Here is a 26,708-nt window from a genome sequence, read left to right on the forward strand (position 1 = left end):
ATTTTGAATTGTTTGTTCCCCTGCACGGTACTACTTCAAAGTAGGAAAACAGGCTTGTACGTATACATTTTATCTATCACAGATTTTGATTAAATTTTTACTTTTGTGTCGTATAAGGATTTTTAGGTGCTTGAAACTCAACCAACAAACCAAGGTTTCGACAAGGTGAAGGTTCAGTATCAGCTGTATATTTCATGAGTAAATACATTTAGTGTAACGATTCATGAAAAAATGTATGACAGTTAAACCTCCGAAACAGTTGTGATACTTATAAGGTCTAGATACATGGTCTAAACCAGTATCAAATTTCTAGAACATATTGGCATTTTCAACTGTTGCTTGCATTCGAGTCCCTTAATATGTTTACTCATTCTAGGCCGAAAAAACCGTACAAGCAGGTATTTTATTTACGAACACTGGAACTAGAATTAATGGTGACATTTGGTTGACAACGTTCCAATCCTTCTGGACTACGTTGACCCACTAATATCACAAAATATTGTTTTCTGTCCAAACACCTTACCTAAGGTTTGGGCGTTACATACATTAGATCGTCGCTGGGCTAACGATCTAATTTTTGACAACTGGTTGGATCATTTACAGGATGTGTTTGCTATTTTGAACCCATTATTTATTCTACTCATAACAGCAATCTGATTTACTACACAATGATTTACTATCTAATCACAAAATTTATCACTCATTGGTTGCCTCTCAGTGTTTTAGTACTTATATCCTTATGTTATCCTCATCCAACTTTTGTTTCCTAGTCACAACAAAAGTAAAATCACTTTGTATCCTATATACTCCGGGGCAGTCCTGGACAAGCACTCAAAAAGCTATCAGTATCGGTAGGAAGTTCTGAGGCGTTATAATCTCAGAACACAACATATATGTACTAGAAGTGTTAACTCACGTTTCGACGTTTCTCATTGTTATAATGAACCAGAAGCATTCCGAATTCTCAAAACAATTAAATAGTTGGTGATTTTCGAGCAGTGTTACATATCGATAGGTCATGTGTTTAATATTTTCTAACCACATTCTTTTGTATTGTTATTGATATGAAGCCCTATAACTGTGGACATCATCATCGATATCACTTAAATTAGTTTTATTTGATGGTTTTCAGTCAATCAGTAAGCCCAGTTAGATACATTTATGTGGAATAAGGATAAGTAGTTCAGTCTGAAACCGTTATATATATATATATATATATATATATATATATAATATCACATTGTATCATTTTGCATCCTTAATCGACCGCCATTTCTTCACTGAAAGTGTGTTAACAAATTACCAGAATCGTACTTCATAAAAGTTCTTAAAGTAATCATCTACTTGTATTTTTAATTGATTGATTTAGTTGAGAATCTATGAAGTAACTGAGCACATACAAATGATATCATATTGAGTAGGGATGCAGATGAAGTGTATAATATTAATAAAGCTTTTTAACAAATCTTAAGATATCTATAAAGCGTTTTAAATCTACAAAATGTAAAATGACTTCTTAAATATATATTGTCTCTAATGTGAACCTGGATATTAAGTGTAGAACACTTCAAGTAGTTTGTTGTTTAGTGTAGTCTCAATAACAGTCGTTAATTGATAACTAATAGAATTCTCGTAGATAGGTAGATGGCTCACAAAAAACTAAAGTTTCATTAAAATTTCTACACGTTGTCGATGAATACTAATGAAAATAAAACTTACACATTAAACCATCTGTTGTTTATTAGTAAAAAAAACTAATGCTGCAGTCAACGCTAATGCATGTACTGATGAAAATAGATGTCGTTTTTCAAAGTCCTTGTAATTTTATACTTTATTTATTCAATTTTAAGCTCAGAAAGGCTGTACCGCTTATGATGTCATAATCAATCCACAATTCTACCAAAAAGTCAAATCATCAGAATTGTTTGAGGCATTTTTGATGACAGTGATATTTGAAGGCTTGGAAAATAAGTATGGTATCGAACTTGAAAGAAGTAAGCATCCAATTTGTGTTCATTATTTTCTAATTTAATTTTAAAGGTTGGACTGTTTTAAAGAATAAGAAATGTATGGGTAAACCACAAGAACAATGTATTCGAACTTCTAGTCGTCCTGCAATTATTGAAATGAATGGTTCTCAGTAAGAATTAGTATATATGTATAATCTCTTTATTTTTAAATGTTTTAGACCTCCCAAACCAAAAGTGATAGAGTTACCTGATCCACCTTTTAAAAGTGATACTCCCAAATATGAAATAATAAAGGTTAAGGATGATGTTAGTGGAGAAGTGCGTTGCTTAGTAGCACGAATAATCATGCCAAAGCTGGTAGGTCTATTTTCGTAATACAGATATCCCAAAGTGTAATATGTTAATTTTCTTTGATCACTGATTTGTTACATAATTATTCAAAATAATATACCTTCGCATAAATATATATGGCGCCACCTGTACAAAGTAATCAAGCCCCTCCATGAATATCTTATTCATTGTGCTAAAAAACTAAAATTGTGATTTTTATTCAATTCAACTATCTTCTTGATAGTAAACATGCGATCTGATTTAGCTTTCACTGTAGTTTATTTCATTCTAAATAACCGATTTTTAAATATCACGAAAATAGTTTCAATATTGTAGCAAAAAAGTACTCACTTAGAAGAGGTGATTATCAGTTACAAGTTTCCTCCGTCTTAAAATTTATATTATGTCACGTAGAATTTTACACAACTCCACCTTTCTTGCGATATTGTTAATTTTCTACCTGTTTATTTTTGTCCTGTGTATTACTCGCCGTTCATCCCAATTCTTTTAGTGCTATACTGTAATGAACTACTAATTTCATTTGAGTAGTATATTTTATCCACTACTTTATTTTTTACGATAGTAAAAAATGTTAGTAAAAGGGAATTCCTTTACTCGGGATGCAAAATATAATATTCAGAATAATCAATAACGTAATTAAAATATATTGTCGCTTTTATACTTTCCGAATCCTGTTGAGAAAATGTTTTCTTTGACAAGTATTAAAAACATTTTTTTTCACTTTTGTATTGGATTATCGTCTCTCAAAATGAGATATGAGGTTCATAAGCCGAATTTTTCATCACTAGTATTTAATGTCATGATAATCTGGCGGCAAATGAAATCTAACGTTTTTCTAGCTTAATAATGGATCAGCTCAATTTTGTCGTTTTGTGACCGTTCATATTCCAGAGCTTTCTTAAATATAAATAATTAAGTACCCTTACAGAAGTAACCAGAATGATTAAGTAACTAATGTTCAACGCCGATAATTCAGTGCTGTAAGCTCAGTTTTAAGCCGTTGTATCACTCGTTAAGATCCATTTTCACGTACTTCAGCCTAAAGAGCAAAATATTAGCTCTGGCTTGCCAGTGATTATGACCCAGAGGCCAGTACTATAACATTTACTTAGTTAATGGATTTAATAGAAGTTCATAAGATGATATCTATGCCCAAATGTTTTTTGTAACTAGCTTTTTTCATCTGAAATAACTCACTATGTCCGGTAAATAATTGACAAGGTTTTTAGGAATATTTGACACGCAGGATTCCAACTTGAACTTGTGTAAATGATTGTTTTTACTCCAAGTATAGGAAGTTCTCTCATGCTTAAACAATAAAAGTCAATCATCTAAATGTTCAAAGTATGTACTAACGAATTCTAGGAAAATAAATCCATGAAAATAGACTTTGGTCGCATTTAGTACGATACCAATTGACTGTATACACCAATATTAATAGACATTTTATGCTTTTTATCTATGTTCCAACTGCATAAATATTGTTCAAACGTCTTTAGGTAACACATTTTTAGAATCAGAACAGATATTATGCCACTGTCTTTGTATTTAATCACAGATTAAATCTTTCACAACATTCACATTATTCACAATAAAAAGTAACGTTTATCGCAAACCGCACACATAAAACCAATGTACACATTTTTGTGCTTTATCTCATTATGACGTAAGAAAAACTTAATCAAACACTTATCCCACAGGTCCAAAATTATTTGATCTGCTAACTTCCCAAAAGAGAAACTAATACTTATTCATGATCCACCAAGTAGAAATGGACACCCGTCAAGTTTTCTAACAAAGGATAAAAGAAAACAATTAGGTCTATTTTGGCTCACCCTCTTAATACTGGTCACCATGTCGATATAAATTCAGCGTTCAAAGTTATCTGTAGAATCTCACTGAACTTACTCTGCCTCCAGAATTTGACTCTTACGTACAGCAGAAGCTGTAGAAATGTATGTGAATATACCTAACATCTGCATACAGAAACACTCTGTTCAGCTTTTTAATCTCCCTTGTTCTACTTATTTGCTATTACCTTCCCAAAGTTTTCGAATTTGTTGAATCTTCATCTTACATAATGTATCTAATAATCTGACTATCTAACTTTTATTTCACTCGTTATACTACTTATTTATTAATAATCTGACAGATAACACAAAATATACATTTAATTTCAGTTCCTATTCTTGATCTTATGGTAACCAACTTTTATAAAGCCTCATTTTAGTTTTAATTTGACAGACGTAGTCTTAATAACTGATTACTATATTGTTAGATTGACATAATGTCACTTATTTTGTATTGATTTTATATTTATTTACAAAATTTATATGATAGTGTAGAGCAACTAATTAAAAATGAATATTTTATAGGAAGGATTCAAAAATACTATAGATCCCTGAAAATATCTAAGTGTGAAACACTAGTTGCTCGAGTGAATATTTTACAGACCAATTCTAATGGGCAGTATAAATTACTAGAGATTTATGAGAGATATTCTGTTTTGCATATTGGTTTTATGAAAATCTGTTCAGTCGTCGTGTGTCAGTAATTTCTTAACCGTTTTCAGTTTGTCAAGTCAGGTTGACTGATCTTGAGTATACTGCAGTCCGTTCTAGACATTATTTACCCGTCTCATTTAAATTATATGAATAGTTCTTTAGAGTATGCCGAATTCTTAAGGTGTCTCATTTCAATTTGCATTGATTTTATAAATTTCTCACAATAAAAATGATACTTTCCAATAAATAAGTAGTATACCATTGTTTATATGGTTTATTTAGCAGGTGATATAACCTGGTATTACTAATCTTTGAGCAAGAGGCGTACACCTATCATGCATGTCGAGCTTAAGATTGTCACTTATTGTGTTTGGTTCAGATATCTTATATCTACAGGTACTTTTCTCGTTTCAATGTATGCTTGTAATTCTATGTAGTACATAGTGACTCAGTTATCATAGTTTATTCTACGAGTAAATCATTAGATCATCGGCGTAGTTGTATATTTTCAATCACGTAGCCCAGTATCATATTAGTATGTTAGTCTGTATGAAATGACTATATATATATATATGTATATATATATATGTTCTAGCAGTATAAAAGGTTATTTAGATTATATCGTTAAGCTGGATAAAAATATCTAGTGTTTTGTTCTTGACCGAGTGACCAATAATTTCATTTTCTTAGATAATTCAAATACAATCACTGACAATTTCATATACACCATTTTCTACATACACAGAATTAAATTACCTCCTGTTTAAAAAAAGAAACTATTAGAAAGATGGAGTATGTATACTCGTGTATCTTTCTAACAGCCTTGTTTACGTTTATCTTCAGTTGATTTCGATTTATCTTAAACCGTTTTAATAACCGTATCATTTCTCAACTAAAATATAGCACAGTTGCTTTCATTTTAATATCTGAATAAAGCAGTGATAATAATGGATCCAGAATACTGTGAATTCATACTGTCGTCGGATAATTATCATCTTTAACAATCTAACAAAATATATTGAGATTGGGATTAAAGGTTTTTCATGGTTGGAAATTATGTTAGTGAATAATTATAGGGGTAAAAGACTAATAATAAGGTTGACTATTTGTTAAATCACAGTATGTATATTACAAACGAACGATAATTTTTTCGAAGGTTGATGGTAATAATTCTGTAAAATGAGAAATTTGATTTTCGAATCTATGTACGCATCATAAGAAATCCAAACAAGTGTCGAGGAATAAATCAGGATAAACCACACGATATGAATAAGATATTTCGATTTTATTGAGCTCTTTAAAATGAACATGGTTTAATTGCGATGGTACCATCATCGTTTTGAACAGCATCATTGACGCCTAATTCATATGGGAGTGAGTTTTATATCCTCTTCTCTGACTGCCTCGTTGGACTATTAGCAGTCTTATTCTCACGTAAAGTTAGGTCTCTTGATTTCATCCCTTATGACAACGGAGGCTCCACAATGGAACTGCCAAACTCAGAGAACTCACCTTAGCTGAAAATCTCCATTTCTGAAGCTACTACACATTATCGAAAACATTTTAATCCAATCCGGTAATCATATATATTTTTTCCGAATAAATAAGTAGTTATTTCATATGGTAATAAACAGATATCTTTTTCAATTAGCATTGTTTGTTTGAATCTTCCCATTGATGTGTTAGGACTGCAACTGGTCAGTCTTTTTATTAATCAATTATTTATTCAATGTCATTCATCTACCGGCTCACTAACCCAAGTTTTTTCTGAAATAAGGGTATACTACTTATGAGTAAGTCACCAACACTTACAAAAAATGTTTGTCAACTATTTCTGTCATTTCACAAATCTTTCTGCCCATTTGTATCAATCATTCGCTTAAAACACCTAGTGAATTTCGTTTCGTATTAGTTATAATCCAGTAGCTGTCAGTTCAAATGATAGACGAGCTTTCATTTAGAGAGTGGAACTACACTCTTTCCATTGGTCATAATGCCTTTTTCAGATTAGTTAACTTGTCTCAATGATATTTGGTATGTTCAATTTATTTTCATTTTTCATGTTATCAAAGCAATTACTCTGTCGTAGTGGAGATAAATGGACTATGTCTATAAGTTATTTATGGCTAACTGTTTCAAGTCATCAAAATCATATCGTTGTATGATTTTCTGTTAATTAGTTAATTATTTTGCATAAATAAATGTATTATTTGTAAAGTAACTTCCTAGCGGCGAATTGCTATTTTCTGAGCTTAGAGAGTGCAAACTCTTTTGATTTTACTCCATTATAAGCTAACATGGAGTTATATTCTGCTAAATACTAAATCGTAAATACTTGGTTTTCTTTAGTTATTCGAATATTTTATACTGTCTATCTTATATCCTAATCGACATCTACTAAGTTAATATAGAATGAATAAAATGTAGCTAGCAGTGTAATACTGAATGCGTGCTTCTTCCTATTAGGGACCTATTAACTGGATGTACCTGCATCCCAGAGTAGATGTTCATTCTGGGACTCAAACCCAATACTGTTTACTTCAAATGCTATCGGGTTATCCATTTAGCTATTGAATCCAGATAGCCTCTCACTTATGCGACAAGTATAGGATATAATTCAGCTTGAGATGGTTTGAATTATCCTTAATTTGTGAAAACAGTTTAGTGTCACATTTCTCTAAGATATTCACTGTAGAATATCATGACTTCCATCAATAGAAGAATGAATGTAATCAATGGAAAATTAGAAGTTAGCAACCAAAATATATTCTAGCGTTTTTTTTCTTACTAAAGAAATGGATAATCAAATAGAACAGACATTCATTAGCTCATTGATTTGAATAAGTAGAGGATAATTTTGAATCTTGATGCAGCGAAAGCCACAATAAATAATTTACATCCATGAAACTAATAAGAAATGCAAAAAGGTTTATGTTCGGCGATTTTTTTTAAAAAAAGGAATTGAATAATCTTATAATATTTGAAGCATACTACTAATAATAACAGTATTTACATAAATACACTAATTTCATACATAGAAACGAGATTCTGTTTTACTGTTTTTATTAATTCATTTCAATTTTCTTATTTAATTGAATAGTTTGTTGAAGACAGTTTATGTTATGATTTGGTATCAGATAGGATTTTACTATTGAAAATCATAATCTTTTACAAGTTTCACAAGTTCTTGTTCCCTTATAAACTTGTAGTTATACTTTGAAATTTTTAAACTACAGTCAATCAAACTATATAATGCTACCCGATTCTTCGATTAATATCAGTTTATCCCTCAAATTATCATTGAACACTCTTGTACTACAATGTATAGGATCATAGATACCTCCTTATTTCTCTTCACTTTCTGCATATGTTTCTTTAGTTCTAATTCATTTGAATTAGTTAGGTATTATTATTATTATTATTATTATTATTATTATTCAGGTTATCAACTTTCGTCTACTGGATTTGTTTACAAGTAGTAGCAGTAGTATTCTTAGTTATTGTATTATGTGGTTTCCTTTCGTATTAAGTTTTAATCTTGGAAAACTAAATGCTTTGTATATTTCAGTCCTCATAGTAGTATTAGTAATAGTAGTACCGGTGCACATTGTATAATAATAAAATATATGTGGGCTAATAACAAAACGAATTGACTACATTGATCTTAGCCTATTAGTTATAATAATAATTGTTGGATTAGAAGAGCTACTCTTATTTCTTTTCCTGTTTGACTTGTGTGTTTACCATCTGTTTCTATTTATTTTTTTTTTGAAAACAACTTATTCACAATGTTGTTGGATGGTGAGTCATCTCTCTAGTTGAAGGTTTTTTTAATTGGCATTTTTTTACTCTACATTTTCTTTCTCGACTGTCCTATTCCGGTGGTGTACGTGTGTGTTTAACAATTAGTTATATATATATATATATATATATATATATATATATATATATATATATATATATATATATATATACTTTACTCTGTTCCACTTTACCGTTTTTACATTAATATTACCCATATATAGGAAATATAACAAAAGTATACACATAATGTCGACTACTTAGTCTACTTGGGTTGTGATATAAAATATGAGTATGTCATATAATGAATACTAGACCACAGAACAGAGAGAGAAAGAGAGAAGTAAACGATAGAGAATTTTTTTTAAAAAAAAATGCAATACTTACGATATAATATGTGGAGTAATTTGCTTCATAATGTTTAATCATGCATTGTATGTGTATATCCTGAATTTCTTTTTTCCATTTAATTTTTCTCTCTCATTGTTTTTGACTGTGCAAAATGTCTATTACCTTTCTTTATTTTTTTTTTTAAATTTGAAAGTATTGTCATTCTCAGCACTATTTTCACTAATGATACGTACATTGTGAACGACATAGATTTCAATTGTGGTAATTATTAATTCTATTTCTAAATAATTTAATAGACTATTTATTCATCAATTCTAGTTTAAAGATTAGTACTTCGTGTTTTCTTGTTATTATTCATTGTTGTTGGTATTAGTTACTTAATAATGATGATATATATATATATGCATATATTTGACTGTTCATCTTGTGATTCATTTCATGGGATGGGCTTCTTCTGTTAAAAAATGGGAATGAATATTTCTGTGCAACGGTTTGTTTGATTTTTTTTACTGCTTCTCAGTGAATCACCATTCATATCATCATTTTATCAGTTTAAAATTGTTGTAAAGTACGACGTATGATCATAAATATTTCCATTATTTATAATATCTACTCTTTGTTTTACTGATTACTTCACGTACAGTTTTTCATTTACTTAACAATGTTAACAATGGTAAAGTAGTTCACTCGAGTGTCCTTTATACAAAATGAAGACATGTGCTCGTGTTTATGGATAAATCTTCTAATGCACAAAATGATAATTCATTTATTACTAGTAAAAATAAGTTATTAACTATTAACTTTTAAATATAATAATTATTCTAATAACCGTTCCACATATTTGTGTACAGTGTTTTTCATGTACAACTAAAACGTGGAGTATTTAAATGAATTTACTAATATGTCAATATGCTTTATAATTATAGTCCTATGATTTTGACTGATAATTCTGAACCATTAGGTGTCCACTTGAACTGATGTACATACGTACCAGGTTCTAAATTATGATTGAATAACTGATAGGCATCAAAATCCAACTCCAAACTGTCTATTTTTATCAATAATTACATGCATAGTCTCTCTCTGTATATGTCTATACAGACTGTATTTAGTTACTTAATATGTTGTTTGAGGTCGCTGAATTGTTGTTTTCTATGTATCATCTTGTTAATATATTTGTTAGCAAATGTCCAACTTGTAAATAATACTTAGTTGATCTAATAAGTTTCGATAATGTAATGAGAAGACGAAGATTATCAGTACTGTATGATGTATTAGCGCAATACATTTCGAACAATCTGATCACACGTAATATACTTGTTAAGAACATTTATATATAAAAATAAAAAATCAACTAGACTGGAAATAGGGGTAAGAATAGACAAGGATAATAATGATAAATAATGTGAAAACAATTTGACACCTAATCACTCTGGATAATAAGCATATATTACCGGGGTAGATTTAAGGAGAGAACAAACTGTTTTTGAATACACAAAGGGTGGTTTTCTTTACTTTGTGATTGGATATTTTTAGAACTTATAGAAGTTTTGTTAGTGTAGGGAACTGTATGGATTATTGAATTCCCAAATTTAAACACTCTCCAAGTTTTGAAGGTTATTTGTTCAGTCTTTTGTTAAGTCATTGATGCCCATTGATGAGGGGTTTCATACTAGAATGAAACTACTGTCTAGTGTTTCCTCGTTCATATCAGTGGTCTAACTAAAGCTAATCGATAATGTAAAGTTATGGAAGATTATTTCAAAACGTTATAAAGTTTTCCGTGAATCAAATTTGTGTTTGATGATTTTGTAATTGTTCATGTTTTTTTATCTATTTTTATACTTTACTCTCTCTTGATTGATTTTTTGCATTGTAATAAAAACGATTTCGTTAAATATTCAAGTAATCTTACCGTGTGTCTGCTAGGTTTATGTTAGTTGAAATTGCTTTGAAATAAACAAATTCTTAGCAAAGTTGTATTGATGATTTCTGCCTAACAGTTTTACATTTCATTCCCCTAAAAGACCTACATTACTCTCCGATTCAAGTCATGAGTCTGTTACTGCAGAAGAGATTCGAACTACCACGACACAATGCTTAAGTTTTGATTGGTTCTTTGGCTAATGTCGGTCTATCACAGAAACGTTTTCAATATCCTGTGTATATATGTATCATTTCCATTTCTCAGTATTACGTGTAATCGATCTGAATATGTTGACTTTTCAATGATTTACTTAAATCATTTGCCTGTTTTACAATTTTATTTCATTAACTTAACCTCTCTTTGGATTATTCGGCTAAAGCAATCATAAATTCCAAAGAAAACCGTTTATAAAAGGCATAACACCTAATTTTGACCCCCTGTTCTATTTTTTAAATGTACAGATTATCAAAGAAAAATTCAGTATTTCAGTAATATATATATATTCATGAATACAAGACTAAAGAAAATTCAACGGTTACTTCCTAATCTTATACTCCCTCATACTAACTTGTTTTATGATAAAATCTATCAAAGTGAAAGGAAATGTTTTTTTGTTGATATTAAGGACTGAATTGATGTCTTTAGTGAGATATATACATCCGTGTATGGATCCTATTGATAAATCCATTACGACACAAAATCATTAGAGTATATGGATTGTTACTAGGAGTGGGATCCAGGGGTCACTTATCGTTTTTATCAGAACTTACTCATTTGGATGAACCAGTATACCAGTGGTGATATCCACCGTGGAACTTTAACTCAGCAACTTCCGCTACAAACCCACAATACGCTATCCATTGGACTATTGAGTCTAAAATCTCAGTTACTTATGCAATGAATATGGGATGACTGAAACCCTTCCTAATGATGATCTAAACATCAACACCGAGATCCAAGTTAAACCGAATGGACAAACTCTAGGTAAGACGAAATGCGCTTCCTGGATTCACCGCTGGTCATAATCCATCTATTATATTTCTCTATCAAATTGGAAACAATTATCCCAACATTTCTGTATTATATATATATATATATATATATATAAATAACGAAATATATATGTACTCAATCGATCTACTTATTTCAATCGACCTAATTCACTATCGACAAGTATATTCTTTTATTGTGTTGATGGGAGGGTGAAACGATATGACTGATCTGTATACCTCCTTTCTATTATTAGTTTATCATTTCTATATGATGATATGCGCTTGTGTGTTCGTTGTGTGATCGTCCACTTGTTCTATTTTTGAGAAAAGTGATGAATTTGTTTAAAAAATATAGTTTATTTCACATATAAAGTGAACGATTTATTTCGAACAAAAAATCCACTGACCTTTTAAAGTTGAATTTTTCTTTTTTCTCATGTGTTAAACTCATCCCTTTAATTTGTTTTCGTGCCCACTAACTATCGTTCTGATTGCATATCCCCCTCTCGAATTCCATTACCCTTTAGCCATTGTTTTTTTATTTAATACGGGAGATTGTTTTCCTTTATTTTTTTTTATCTCATTTCAATCGTTTCCCATCTCTTTTAACCCTTTCTTTTTTTCCACCGTATAAGCAAATACAAAGTAAAGGCAATATAAACAAAGTCAGTAACTATGGTTTCAAAAGTATCAATTAAATATTCTACTTTTTTTGTTTTACTTTAACTACTTACAAGTAGTTGTAATTGTTTATAAATCAAAGTGAATGACTTTCTCACTGAGATTTCGCTGTGATATTTCTTGTTTTTATTCCGAATACGCTTGTTGTCGTTCATTCGCAGAAATCTTGCATCGTATCTTTTGTTCCATTCTACGTGTACACGAATAAAAGACCAAGATTATTTGAGCTGTGTTTCCGTCTTCCTGAAGCAAAACATCACTTCCTGATTTTCTTCTTACACTGTTATGCAACATCTAATTCTGTACACACAAATCCATTTTTAACTTTTTGTTCAGTGGTTAGAGAAGACGGTGTTCGTTACATACTCGACGCAAAATGACCATACGGAGCAGACGTCTGTGAAGTATATATATATATATATATATATATATATATATATATATTGTTAATATATATATATATTGTTAAGAAAATGGTTTAATTATTTGCTTAGTGTTTATGAAATAATATCTGTAAAGGATCCTCGTAATATTGATTGGTTCTTGTCAAATTTCTACAGCATTGGATCCCAACCAAATGGTCTAGAGGTTTAGCTCTCAATCGCAAAACTGAAGATCCTGGATCTGATTCCTGGTTGTGGGACCATGGATATCCACTGCTGGGGAGTCTTACACTAGGACGAAGTAGCTGTCCAATGCTTCTAAGTTTCCTGTATGTTCGATGCTTTGACGCTCGATTGGTCTTCAAACGCCTCCTAGCCCACCAAAAAACCCCTATATTTGAGCATTAAATAGGAGATAAAATATGCGAAGTATCCAAAAAACTCTTCTGATGTTTGGTTCTGTGCGGATAGCAAGAATATATATATATATAGGTTATGTGTGAAAATGATATTACTAAATCTGTTATAAATATGCTAAATTTAATAACAAAATCAGCAATTAACTAACCAGGATATGACACCTAATCCAATGGTTTTCTAGCAGATTTCTATTTAACTATGGCTGAGCGAAGTATTTTCCCAGCTTTTGAAAACTGTCGAGGAATTCTCGACGTCTCATCAATAAAGTCGACAGTAGTTGTTAAAACTTGGCATAATAGTCATCAGTCTATTTTTACCGTGCAAATTCAGATTTATCATATTATTTCTTAGTCTAATACTACAAAAGATTTTTTACTTACAAAAGCCCAGAAGTACTATTTATGAACACCATCCATTGCTCCGCGTCAGTAGAAACTGCATTTTGTCCACTATCATTGAACAAATTGTGCATTTATAAGCAATGTATACACTAAGCTATCAGTTAAATCATAGTCACCTTATTGTGAATGCTTTCGATTTGTTAATGACCAAAACTCTGAGAGATCTTTTACTCTTGGAAAAGATTTTTATTTGTATAAAGCGATATACCTACTTAATTACACCTGTTAGCCGTCATGGAGTATAGGTTACCTACTAGGAATTTCCAACCTGCTCTATCCTTAACTCTCTTTTCTAATTGTTGCCAAATGCTATTCAATTTTTTGATGTTTGTCTCTAAAATAAGTGTTACAATAATCTGTATATCAACTCCATATGAATCAGTTCATTACGCCATTTGTTTATAACTCGTCCAACAGCTCTGATTCTGTAACAAACAATACACAACTTTGGTAGGCAAAGATGGATAGTGGCTATCAGTGGAATCCCAGAGTGAACATCAACTCTGAGATCCAGGTACATCCAGCTGACGAGTCCCAAATAGGACGAAACGCGCGCCCTGGATTCCACTGATAGGCACTATCCATCTTTGCTTACCATGCTTGTGAATTTAGGCCATATCAAGGCAATACGCTTAGTATGCACATATGCCAGTACGAGACTGACCAGTTGTAATCCTAAACATCAATGGGAAGATTCAAACAAACAATACTAAGTTGAATTTAATACATAACTTTTCTGTGATTCTGTGCAATTATTTACCAAACAAATATCTGAATAAATATTTTATTTGGTCGATTTTTCAAACAATTAGTATTTAGAAATCATGTGATTGTTTATTCTAGTAAGATTTTATATTGCCTAAGAATTTTATTCCACACAATTAATCTAAGCAAATGATACTAATGACTACCCAAGATATACTCTGAAAAATTACACTGCCTAACGTGATATTAGGTTAACTGAATGCTAAGATCTCTAGATCAACATATATAACATCAACTTATGAAATGTTTGACTTTTGATTTATGGACTGGATCCAGAGGTCTATTCTTCTTATTTAGGATTCATACCTTTCATTTTGATTTTTCTCCTTTACAGATACTATCATATGAACTCTTTTATATTTCCATTTTGACCGATGATATGCTTATCCCAGATCTCACATTGTTTATGACTATATATATTCGTGTAAATTTCTGTTAGTTCATTAAAGTCTGAATAGTTCTTAGCCATCCAACATTCAATATTGACAGTATATTTTGTAAAATATGTTGATGATATTAATCTTCAGATTGATAAAATTACGGAAGCTTTTTAAATATTTAATTTTTTGACTAGTTCTTTTGTCATACAAACTGGTGTTTTTTTTCTTCTACTTCTTAAAATATGACTTTGTAAACTTCAACAAGTTTTGTTTTACTCTTTCATTTATCTCTCATGAATATGTCAACGAGTAATTTCACAATTGTCACTATCACATAAACAAAATGTGTGAATCTATTAACGGTGGCTTATTGAGCCTCTTCCAATATTGTATATTATTTCTTGTATAATATATTATAAGTAGTCTGTAATAATTAAATTGGATATATTATCTCTTCATATCTTAGTGTTTGTTTATGTGTGTATGAGTTCTAACATGATTTATGCAGAACTCCTTCAATCAATTATTCTTTGTAAATTTTTGAGAACATGCCTTGTCTTGCCTGACACAATGTTGATAAAACTACTATTACAAATTATCGATATAATAAAGATAATAACATTTATACAATACACAATTATTCTTCATAATGGTTTGAGTGTGAAAACACCGCGCAACATACTTTTTTCTCTTTGTTTCTACTCTTTTTATCCGTGCGTTTTATCCTGCTCTGAAAGTAACTCTTCGACTTCAGATATTTTCCATCTATTTTAATATAATTCTTTTTATTGTAATTAACTACTTTCTATGTATGTAGTTGTTGGTGAAATGATGCATAAAAAAAAGGAAAGATCAGTACTATGTTGTGTTTTGCTGCACATATTTCTGTATGAAATATGTGTGCGTTAACAATAATAATGCAAAGACATGTTAGAACATGTTTATTTATTCATTGGTGACTTTATTCCTTTTTGCACCGCACTTCCTTACATTATATTATATGGTTTATATATCTCATATTAGTCATTTGTCAAACATTTTAATTGTATGAATATTATTCGATCATCTCAAAGTTTCGTCATTTTTTTACAGTTGTAAAGATTATCATTATTAATATTATTACTTTATTATTTGAAGATATCCCTTGTCATGGAATTTCATCAGACCATGGGTAAAACTAGGAGGCAAGAAACCTTTATGACTTTTCAATTACTAAGTAATAAGCGATTTTCTAATATGTTTATCCTAGAAAATACGATTATGTCTTACTCTTCTGAATTGATCTGGTAGTTGTATGTAAATTTTACAACTAATCATCAGTCTCTTGGTAGTGTTACATCTTATGTTGGTTTCGTTACTAAATTTTTATCATTGTTTTTTGGGCAACATCATTAATGACTACTTATATTTGAGGTAGGTTCTTATGATGCTGTCTGACTAAAAGAATATTATACTAAAGAAAGACCTATATGACTGTTTTGAAGCAGCTGTCCCTTCAGATCTTATATCATGGTGTAGGTTGTCAATATCTTCAATGCTAATTCATTTTCTTTCTCTATTTTTTCTGAAAGTATTCGGCCTGGGTGTAAACAGAGAATGAAGTTTTTCTACACTGACTCGAGCTAGAACCCTTCTATAGTTTTTTAATACTTTATCCTATTTCTGTTATGAGTCTTTTTATTTTATCTTTCATGTCATGTTCCATGAGCAATAACGATTCGAACCCATAAAATGTTATCCTTAGTTTTCTGAAACTGCACATACTAAACACACGTGTCTTCAATGTCAAAACTCCATTCCAAATCACTTGACAGGTTTGATTAGACTGAACCGTAGAATCTCTTGTCCCGGATGTTTGATCAACCTCATGACCTCGATTTAGCTAGTGCGAAGAATCTGGGCATTTCACCTTTTGGATTACCTGGAGACTACAGCATTTCTCCCATGGTCTAAGCAGTAAAGGTATAACACTAACTATGAAACCAGAACAGGTACTTTTGATATGGATTCTAGTCTCTTTTCCCCTATTTTCTCTGTCCAAATGATAGTCACTATAAAGATTCAAAGTGATACACATCATTGTTTATGAGACGTTCCTGCCTACGTTTTAACTGGATATAACTCAAATCAGGTAAGCAGTTAGTTCCGAACTGAATTCAGAAAGTCGTAATGCGAAGACTTTCATGTTTATTTCAAGAATCGGATAACCAAAAATATATTAAAGGGGAAACTATTAAGCCACTTAGCTCATCGGTAAGACGTTTTTCTGGAAGTACCTTGTAGTGATATTTAATTTATTTAAAACTAACAGTGGTATATTCTAATTCTCTGAAACACAAAGTTAGGAGAACCATGTACCTATTTATATTCGATAATTTTGATGTTTGATTATAATTCCTTGAAAAAGCTTGGACCAGATTGCCAGGCGAAACGTTGGATTTACTACAAATTCATTCGCTGAGATTTTACAAATATATATTATTCCTATTTAATGACAAAGTTAGGATGTTACGATAGTTTTTTTCTAAATTATTGAATTCTTGATAACATCTCGACGTGCTTTCAACCCTATAAAAAGCAGAGGAAACGTACGCGGACAAAATATCTACTCCTTTACCGTAAGTATTATTGAGGTGCAAAAGAAATAAAAAAGGCTTCGATAATATTAGGGTAATATTAGGAAGTTATTTAAATTAGTTAAGGAGATCAAAGTTTAAATACTGTTAACATAAATATCTGTCATCGAGATAACTGTGATCTAGTGTGTTCAAAAGAAAAGTTTAAGTTTTTTTGTTGGTCCATTTTCATCACGCTAATACTAGGAGACCAGCTCAGGTTTTAAAAGTTCCTGCTGCTTTTTTTACATGAACTGTTGTATTTTCACTCCAGCTTCCAACTGATTCTCGTTCTAATCTGCGTTTATTCGAGTGATGTGCATTGACCGTCGATTACTAGACATAGAAGAATACAGCTCAGTCTCAGGCCAAATGAGTAAAACAATGAATGAAACATGTTGACGAATTGTTCAACTACCTTGTAAATGCTTGACTCTTGACGAAACTCAAAAGACTACACAACTAACTTTAAATGAGTTGCGAATGACTTGTATGATTAAGTTTTTTCTACTAACTAGTGGTTATCTGATTATTATTACTTTGTGGTAAACAATCACATTAAATTGTATATTTGAAGAGTATGATAGTAGAAGATAGTATTATGTCCATAAAATATAAGTTTTGTGGACAAACGCAATTATTCAATTTCTTTTTTTTATCGCTTTATCATTTGCCATCTAAATCGGACTAGTGATATTAGCTTTTTTAAATATATACACTTACGTTCCCATGGTTACTATCATCAAAATAATAATTATAATAAATGATAGTAGTTTGTTTTTAATCAAATATGAGGTTTTTTAGTTTTTATTATAGGCGACGAATTTTTTTCAAAAAAAACATCATTGGACATCAACTTTGTGTTGGTTTTTTCACATTGGTTTCACCAGTTTTTTTGTTCGCAGTAAACGTCTACCAATCAGTGCATTTACTTATCCATAGTTTATTTGTAAATCATTATTAAATCCAAAGAAGTTGCCTTCCTTTTTATTCATATAATAGTTTGATTGAACATTGAAATCTGTCCTGAACTTTGTTCCAATCACAGCTCAGGTTCCCTTATGTAGTTTTGCATAAAACCTTTATCTATTTAATTTTTGATCCCAATAGCTGCCTTATGTACTTTTGTGTAGGCAAATGAACTCTGCCACCTTACACTTGAGTCATAAGTGCAGCTCATAACCCCTAGTATGTGATTTTTGTATACAGTCAGAAGAAATATTGTTTTTACTCGTATAATCTTTTTCGTGTATATTTGTTCTAGACAAGTACTGCAACTCTCATACAGTCTTTATTATAGAGTACATCAATACAGATTAGTTGATGAAGGTGGTTTTCAGGTTGTTAAGCTGATTAAAGTACTTTAAAAAAAACATGAGGAAGTGATCACTATAAAACAAAGTCATAACTGAACTCATCTCTAAAAATACTGTTTAATGCTAATCATATCGTAACTCTACCACTTGATCAACATTATTTACGAACGTTGTGTTTTACCAAATGGTAGCAACCCTTATCAAATCATCTGATATCAATTTTATACATAAAATCATCTTTCTTCGTTGTTTCTCTTAAAAAAGAGATGTAGAAACAATTTTCTATATTAATCGATCTCATTTCATTTCGCCAGCAATTACATTCTGCAGGTAGGTCTGAGGTAAGGACATGGTACTGTTGTAACTCTTTTGATGCAAAAAAAACATAGTTTTAATTAATTAATACAGTTAAGTTACCAGAATCATGTTATGTACTTCTCTCTGAGTCAAAAACTTTTGGACGAGTGGGTTTTTTTCTACTTGGTTGTTCAAATAGTGGACAACGAAACGGGATTCAGATCTATGTCCCAATGTGTAAACGTTTGAATGCTTCATTTAATAGGCTATCAAGTAATCTCTTGTCACGATGAAATATCTTTCAGAGACTACACAAGGAAATATGGCACTGTAGCCATAACCATACTCGGTATTCATAATCTGTAAGAAAACTGTAAGGCTCACAACCTTTATATCAATGTTGAGTTGCATCAACGCTTTGGCTCAGTGGTTAAAGCGTTCAACTTTCAGCTATTTAGTCTTCTGTTCGAACCCTGTTCTGCTTACTGCAGTACGAGCAAGCAGGTATTAAGTGCCATTAATGTGTAGTTCAAAACCATTTACAATAATCTGTGTCTGGTCATGAATTAATGATAATGTAATCCCATACATTAACATCATACAATTTAGACGTTCGAATCTCTGTGAATTGTTGAAAATCTAAACAATCTACAATGACATTACTTCAGTCGAATATCTTTCAATGACCTATCACTCACAATTGTCAATAATCCATTGTTTAAGTTATAAATAAATAAAGTGATAGTTCATTTATTTTGCTGGAGAACATTGGAGTATTTAACTTACCATAAATTGTTATCATAAATACTACCTTCTTTTTTTATTCACATTTCATAGATTCGTTTTTAGCAAGCTTTAAACTTAGTTGTTTTTGATCTATTATTTTTACTCTTGTGTTTTGGTTGTGTTCTTTGGTCTTGGGCTTCTGGTAACTTTGATATTAAAGGTTTCTGATGAATGTTTTTATAATTATGGTAAATAATAATGATTTGTTAGATTTATCATCATTTATTACCATGAAATTCTCATTTACATGTGAAATTTACTCAGTCTCGATATTGTTTGGTTTAAGATTGTAAATCCGCCAAGTATTTATATTCTCAGTGATTCCAGAGTATTAAAATTCATTAATTTTAATTTAATTAAACACATAAATATTGGTACAAAACGGCACCAGATATATATGCGCCACACAAATCTCATTTGATTTGTATGAGGGATGTGATACTGTCCGGGTGCCCAAATCGAAGCAGATGGTTTTCTTAGTGGGCCACACCCGGAGCCTTCGACCTAAAGAACTGATCCACAAGGCAATGTAGCATTGTGAGGAGATGCAGTCCCATGGTAGCCGGTGACCAACGATTGGTTCATACGCCATTTGTTCCCGTTCAGGATACTGGAGCCCATGTGCACCATTGGTTTGGAGTCAGGGTTTTCCAACTCCCTTAGGTGGACTTCCCGTGTCAACCGGCCCAGTCAAAGCGCCGGACATTCGCCTTTCGTCCTGTCAATTTCGTAAACAACACCTGTGGTGCGAGAAGGCAGTGAGTAGGACTTCCCTGACAGAGGCTATATACGCGTGGTCATGTGAGAGCATTTCGAGAGGGAGAGCTGACTTTTCCCACTCTCAGCCGTACCAGGGCATTTGGGGGCAAAAACAAATTCAGAGATAACAATTCATCATTTCATATCTTTTTTTCAACATTTATTTCTTTAACCGTTATAATTATTATTTGTCATATCAAAAGTACAGCTTGTTATTATGATGTTTTGTTTTTTACATCGTAAAAATCTAAATATGATAAGGAAGTGATTTTTAATGATAAAATATCAATATCATCAAAACAGTTTTTGTAGATAAAATGAAGCTTCTGTATTATTATCCGGTGTCGTTGCCAATCTCATAAAATCTTTTATGACATGAGTAATAATAATAACAAAGAGAAGAATTAAAACGAGGTATTTCCTGTAGACAAGTTGATTTCATCAAAAATGACGATTTGGTTTATTTCTTTTCTTCTCCGGATTCTCTTCAATCGTTATTGCATTAAAAAGATACTTTTCGTTAAAAGGAAAACAAAAAATATCATTGATATAATTCCTATCACCTGTCAGGTTGGATCTTGTAAGTAGGACTTTTATTACTGCTGCTACGTAGTTATACTACTGAACATCAACTCTGGAATCCAGGTACACTAAACTAACGAGTCCCAAATAGGACGAAACGCGCGTGCAGGATTTCACTGCCAGCCACCATCCATCTTTGCTTACTACTGCTTTTTGTTTATACTTTTTCAATTCCTCTGTAATAGAGTCTTGGATGTGTGTACTACTAAGGGAAGTCTTACATTTGGATAAAATAATTATCCATCGCTTCTTAGTTCTTTAAAAAATGTCTAACTTAAGTCAGTCCGTGGTGTGAATTATAAAGATAGGACGAAACGCGCGTCTTGGATTCCACTACTAGCCACTATTCATCTTTGCTTATAATGCTTGTGAATTAAGGCTATATCGAGGCAATACGCACAGTATGCAAGTCATATAATTGAAATTATGCAACACCCCCTAGGATTGTGCTTTGTCGATAGTACATCCTTGAGTTTATAGAAACCCTAGATATTAGAAAACTGAAACCTTCTTTAGGCCTTGAAAAACAATCTGTTCTATACTTTAAATCTGCCCTGATATATATATATATATATATATATATATATATATATCAAGTCAACTTCATCTTCTCACTACATTATCTAAATTTATAAAAGAGACTAACCGTTTTATATATACATATGTTTTTTTACTTGAATATATCTACACTTATGTTCCTACTTAATGTTTGTGCATTATCTTTTTGTATGTATGTGATGTCAGTTTTTTTTCAATTTTTTTTCAATTATACTTATCAAGACATCAATAATTATTTCTTTTTATGTCAATATAGAATCTTGTCAAATAATAATTTCTTTACGTAGTTTGATGAGAGATTAAGTTGGATTTCTGAATAATTTCTAAGTTGTAATATGTCAGATTGATTCTTTACTTAACTTTAACTTACGCCTGTTACTCCCAATGGAGCATAGGCCGCCGACCAGCATTCTCCAACCCACTCTGTCCTGGGCCTTCTTTTCTAGTTCTATCCAGTTCTTGTTCATTCTTCTCATGTCTGTCTCTATTTCTCGGCGTAATGTGTTCTTTGGTCTTCCTCTTCTCCTTTGACCTTCAGGATTCCATGTGAGGGCTTGTCTTGTGACGCAATTAGGTGATTTCCTCAAGGTGTGCCCAATCCACTTCCAGCGCTTCCTCCTGATTTCTTCCTCTGCTGGAATCTGGTTTGTTGTCTCCCACAGTAACTTGTTGCTGATAGTGTCTGGCCATCGGATCCGAAGTATCTTGCGTAGACAGCTGTTAATAAACACTTGTATCTTCTGGATAATGGCTTTCGTAGTTCTCCACGTCTCCGCCCCATACAGTAGAACTGTCTTGACATTTGTGTTGAAAATTCTAACCTTGGTGTTGGTTGACAGTTGTTTTGAGCTCCAGATGTTTTTCAGTTGTAGGTATGCTGCTCTTGCTTTGCCGATCCTCGCCCTCACATCTGCATCAGATCCACCGTGTTCATCAATGATGCTGCCCAGATATGTAAAGGTTTCCACAGGTTTCCAAAGCTTCTCCGTCAAGTGTAATTTGGTTGGTGCATATTGTATTGTATCGGAGAGTCTTGCTTTTCTCTTTGATTATATTGAGACCTACTGCTGCTGAGGCTGCTGCTACACTGGTCGTTTTCTCCTGCATTTGTTGTTGCGTTTGTGATAGAAGAGCCAGATCATCCGCGAAGTCTAAATCGTCAAGCTGCATCCTGCCTGTCCACTGTATCCCGTACTTCCCTCCAGATGTTGACATCTTCATGATCCAGTCGATCACCAGGAGAAAGAGAAAGGGTGAGAGTAAGCAACCTTGTCTAACACCGGTCTTTACTTCAAACGAGTCGGTGAGTTGTCCTCCGTGGACGATTTGGCAGTTTAGTCCATCATAGGAGTTCCGTATGATATTGACTATCTTCTCAGGCACGCCGTAGTGTTGAAGAAGCTTCCATAGCATTGTCCTGTCCACGCCATCAAATGTTTTCTCAAAGTCAATGAAGTTGATGTAGAGCGATGAATTCCATTCAATTGATTGTTCCATGAAGATCCGTAGAGTTGCGATTTGGTCTGTGCACGATCGATCCTTACGGAATTCAGCCTGTTGGTCTCGAAGTTGGGCGTCTACGGAATCCTTCATTCTGTTTAACAATACCCTGTTGAAAGCCTTTCCTGGTATTGAGAGAAGAGTGATGCCCTTGTAGTTATCACACATGCTGAGATCGCCTTTTTTGATACTTTGATCAGAAGTCCTTCTTTCCAGTCTGTTTGTACTTGCTCTTCATCCCAAATCTTACTGAAGAGGATGTGGAGTATCTTGGTAGTTGCTGCTACATTTGCTTTCAGTGCCTCTGCCAGGATGTTGTCTGGTCCCGCTGCTTTGCCGCTCTTGATTTGTCTAATGGCCATGCTGATCTCTTCAATTGTTGGTGGGCCAACATCGATTGGGAGGTCCGTGGGTGCTGCTTCGATGTTGGGTGGGTTCAGTGGAGCTGGTCGATTCAAGAGTTCTTTGAAGTGTTCTACCCACTTGTTTCGTTGTTCTTCAATGTCGGTGATTACTTTGCCTTCCTTGTTTTTCACTGGTCTTTCTGGTTGACGGTAATTTCCAGCAAGTTTCTTTGTTGTATCATACAGTTGTCTCATGTTTCCCTCTCTTGCAGCCCTTTCCGCTGTCATCGCTAAATCTTCCACATATTTACGTTTGTCGGTTCTGATGCTCCTCTTCACTTGCTTGTTTGCCTCTGTGTATTCGGCTTGTGCCTTGGCTTTTTCCGCTCTTGTTCGGCTGATATTGATTGCTACCTTCTTGTTCCTCCTTTCTTCAATCTTATCCAGTGTACCAACAGTGATCCATTCCTTGTGATGGTGCTTCTTTTGGCCCAGAACCTCTTGACATGTTGAAACGATTGCCTCCTTGATACCTTTCCAGTTGCTCTTCATGGTAGTCCCCTCTCCATTGAGTAGATCATGAAAGGCCTCGAACCTGTTGCTGAGGGCTATGTTGAATTTATTGAGTTTGTCAGCATCTCGAAGAAAGGCCGTATTAAAGTTTTGTGATGTTGTCCGCGCCGTTGTCCAGTGCTTCTTGAGTTTTAGTTTCATCTTGGCGACCAGCAAATGATGATCGGATGCTATATCAGCTCCTCTTCTGGTTCTCACATCCTCCATCGTCCTCCTGGACTTTTTGTTGATGCAGATATGGTCGATTTGATTCTGTGTAGTGTGATCCGGTGAAATCCAAGTGGCTTTGTGTATGTTTTTGTGTGGGAATATGGTGCCACCTATGACCAGTTTATTGAAGGCACATAGGTTTGCAAATCTCACCATTTTCGTCCCTTTCTCCCAGTCCATGTTGTCCCATGACGTCTTCGTATCCAGTGTTGTCCTTTCCAACCTTGGCATTGAAATCTCCCATCAGCATGGTTAGGTCCTTGGTTGGGCACTTCTCGAAGATCGACTGCAGCCTATCGTAGAATTGGTCTTAAGCGTCTTCATCGTAGTCGTTGGTCGGCGCATAGCATTGGATGATGTTCATTGTAATGCCCTCTCTCTTTGTTTTGAAGGAGGCTTTGATGATCCTCGGTCCATGAGATTCCCATCCTATAAGTGCATTTTGTGCTTTTCTAGACAGCATCAATGCCACTCCTTGTGTATGTGGGGCATTTTCTTCTTCATGACCGGAGTACAACAGTTCTCCTGAAGACAGTCGTTGTTGTCCAACCCGCGTCCAATGTGTTTCGCTGATTCCAAGCACCTCCAAGTTGTATTTTCTCATTTCTGCAGCAATTTGGAAGACTCTTCCAGTCTCCCACATTGTTCGGACATTCCATGTACCTATAAAAATTGTCGCTCTGGTTGTAAGAAGGTGCATCGGCCTCATGACTTCCGAAGGAACTCGGCTTTCATCATGAGACGTCATTTTTCCTTCTACTCCCAGGGCAGAGTTTGAATGGTTTGAATGATTTTTTCTGGTTAGCGTTTTTTTAGCGAGCTGATTTTCTACGGGATGAGGTCGCTAACCCCATGCCCAACCCTCCTCCTTTACCCGGGCTTGGGACCGGCAGTAGCCCCTGGAGGAGCTACAGGCGGAGTTCAGATTGATTCTAATATGAAGTATTGTGTTTTGTATAGTTTTAAACGGACATTTAATTTGTTTTGTGCGTATTATATCACATAGCTTTACATCTCTTCAATACGAAATAAATTTGGTTAAGTGTTTCAACCACAGAATCAAATTATTATGTTCTGAGAATAGTGTAGATAGGAAAATAGATAAACTAAAAAACACACAACGTAATAATGGCTATCCTGATAATTTCTATTAAAAGGTAAGAAAAGAACAAACTCTGACACAGTCAGTAAAAACACTTTCCACCTAAAACTCGATTTTAAAGGGGTTATAGCGAGTGACATATTAACACGTCGACTCAAAAGATCCGTTAAAAGCACATTTCACACTACCAAATTACATATAATCTTCTCAACCAAACCTATACTTACACGACAAATCAAGGATAGGTTACTGATGATGGGCTTTTACGAGTGTATATACCAATTTAACTGCTCTTATGGAGCTAGTTACATAGGCCTTACTTAGAGGGCGTTATGCTTGCGTACTCGTGAATATGTACCAGCATGGTTCGGAAAAAGGCGTCACTTAATCTGTTAACAACGCCATCCTTTTTCACTTGATGGATAGTGAAAATCATATTAAAATGGATGAAGCTGTCTCCGATTTATATCATAATCGTCATGATCATTTCTCTTAGTATTATTACTACCTCGATTATCAAGACGAAATTCTTCTACTATGATTTTATTTACACGATTTATTGTATTGCTGTTGTATTGATTATAAGTTGACGTCTCACTACTCATCGTTCTGACCTCTATTGAATAACCTTTCTAATTTACAAATAACACAATTTTGAAGTATTTATGTCCTAAGAAAATGCAAAATTTCACCTTTTTTAACATATAAAATTGTCAAAATTATTAATGAATTCCTTATTTTAACCTTTGTAAAACGTCACAATAATTATGGACTTATATCTGTAGAGCTTGATGATGAATTTATTGAAAACAACTGTTCGCTCAAATATTTTGTGTTTGTTTTTGAGTATTCTATGGGGATTTTTAAACCATTGCACATGTCAAAACAGTTCTCATTTCTAACTATATTATTATTATTGCTATCTGTTTATCCTGATCATGACAACATTACTACTGATAATAATGACAAAGTTGTGTATTTGTTTGTTACTAATATTGTCGTTTGTATTTTTTTTCAGGTGCTAATTAATTTTTTTCTTTGTTTTAGTTGTAAAATATTTTTTTTCTAATGATGAAGTTGTTGTCATGTCTCCTGATTAACTAGTTAGCTGGTTAGTTAGTAAGCGCTCGTCTTTTTTTT

The 26,708-nt window shown here is 32.8% G+C and overlaps 1 protein-coding gene across 1 annotated transcript in view; it reads left to right on the forward strand.

Annotated features, from left to right (window-relative positions):
- Nucleotides 1–26,708, forward strand: part of Smp_018160 (hypothetical protein) — a 62,900-nt gene that overhangs the window by 1,381 nt on the left and 34,811 nt on the right. The window contains exons 4-6 of the mRNA XM_018789442.1: nt 1,851–1,994; nt 2,041–2,140; nt 2,189–2,327. Coding sequence (XP_018654885.1) covers nt 1,851–1,994; nt 2,041–2,140; nt 2,189–2,327 — 383 coding nt within the window. The remainder of the gene's footprint in view (nt 1–1,850; nt 1,995–2,040; nt 2,141–2,188; nt 2,328–26,708) is intronic.

The sequence above is a fragment of the Schistosoma mansoni genome, chromosome W, assembly GCF_000237925.1.
Source record: "Schistosoma mansoni strain Puerto Rico chromosome W, complete genome".
NCBI lineage: Eukaryota > Metazoa > Platyhelminthes > Trematoda > Strigeidida > Schistosomatidae > Schistosoma > Schistosoma mansoni.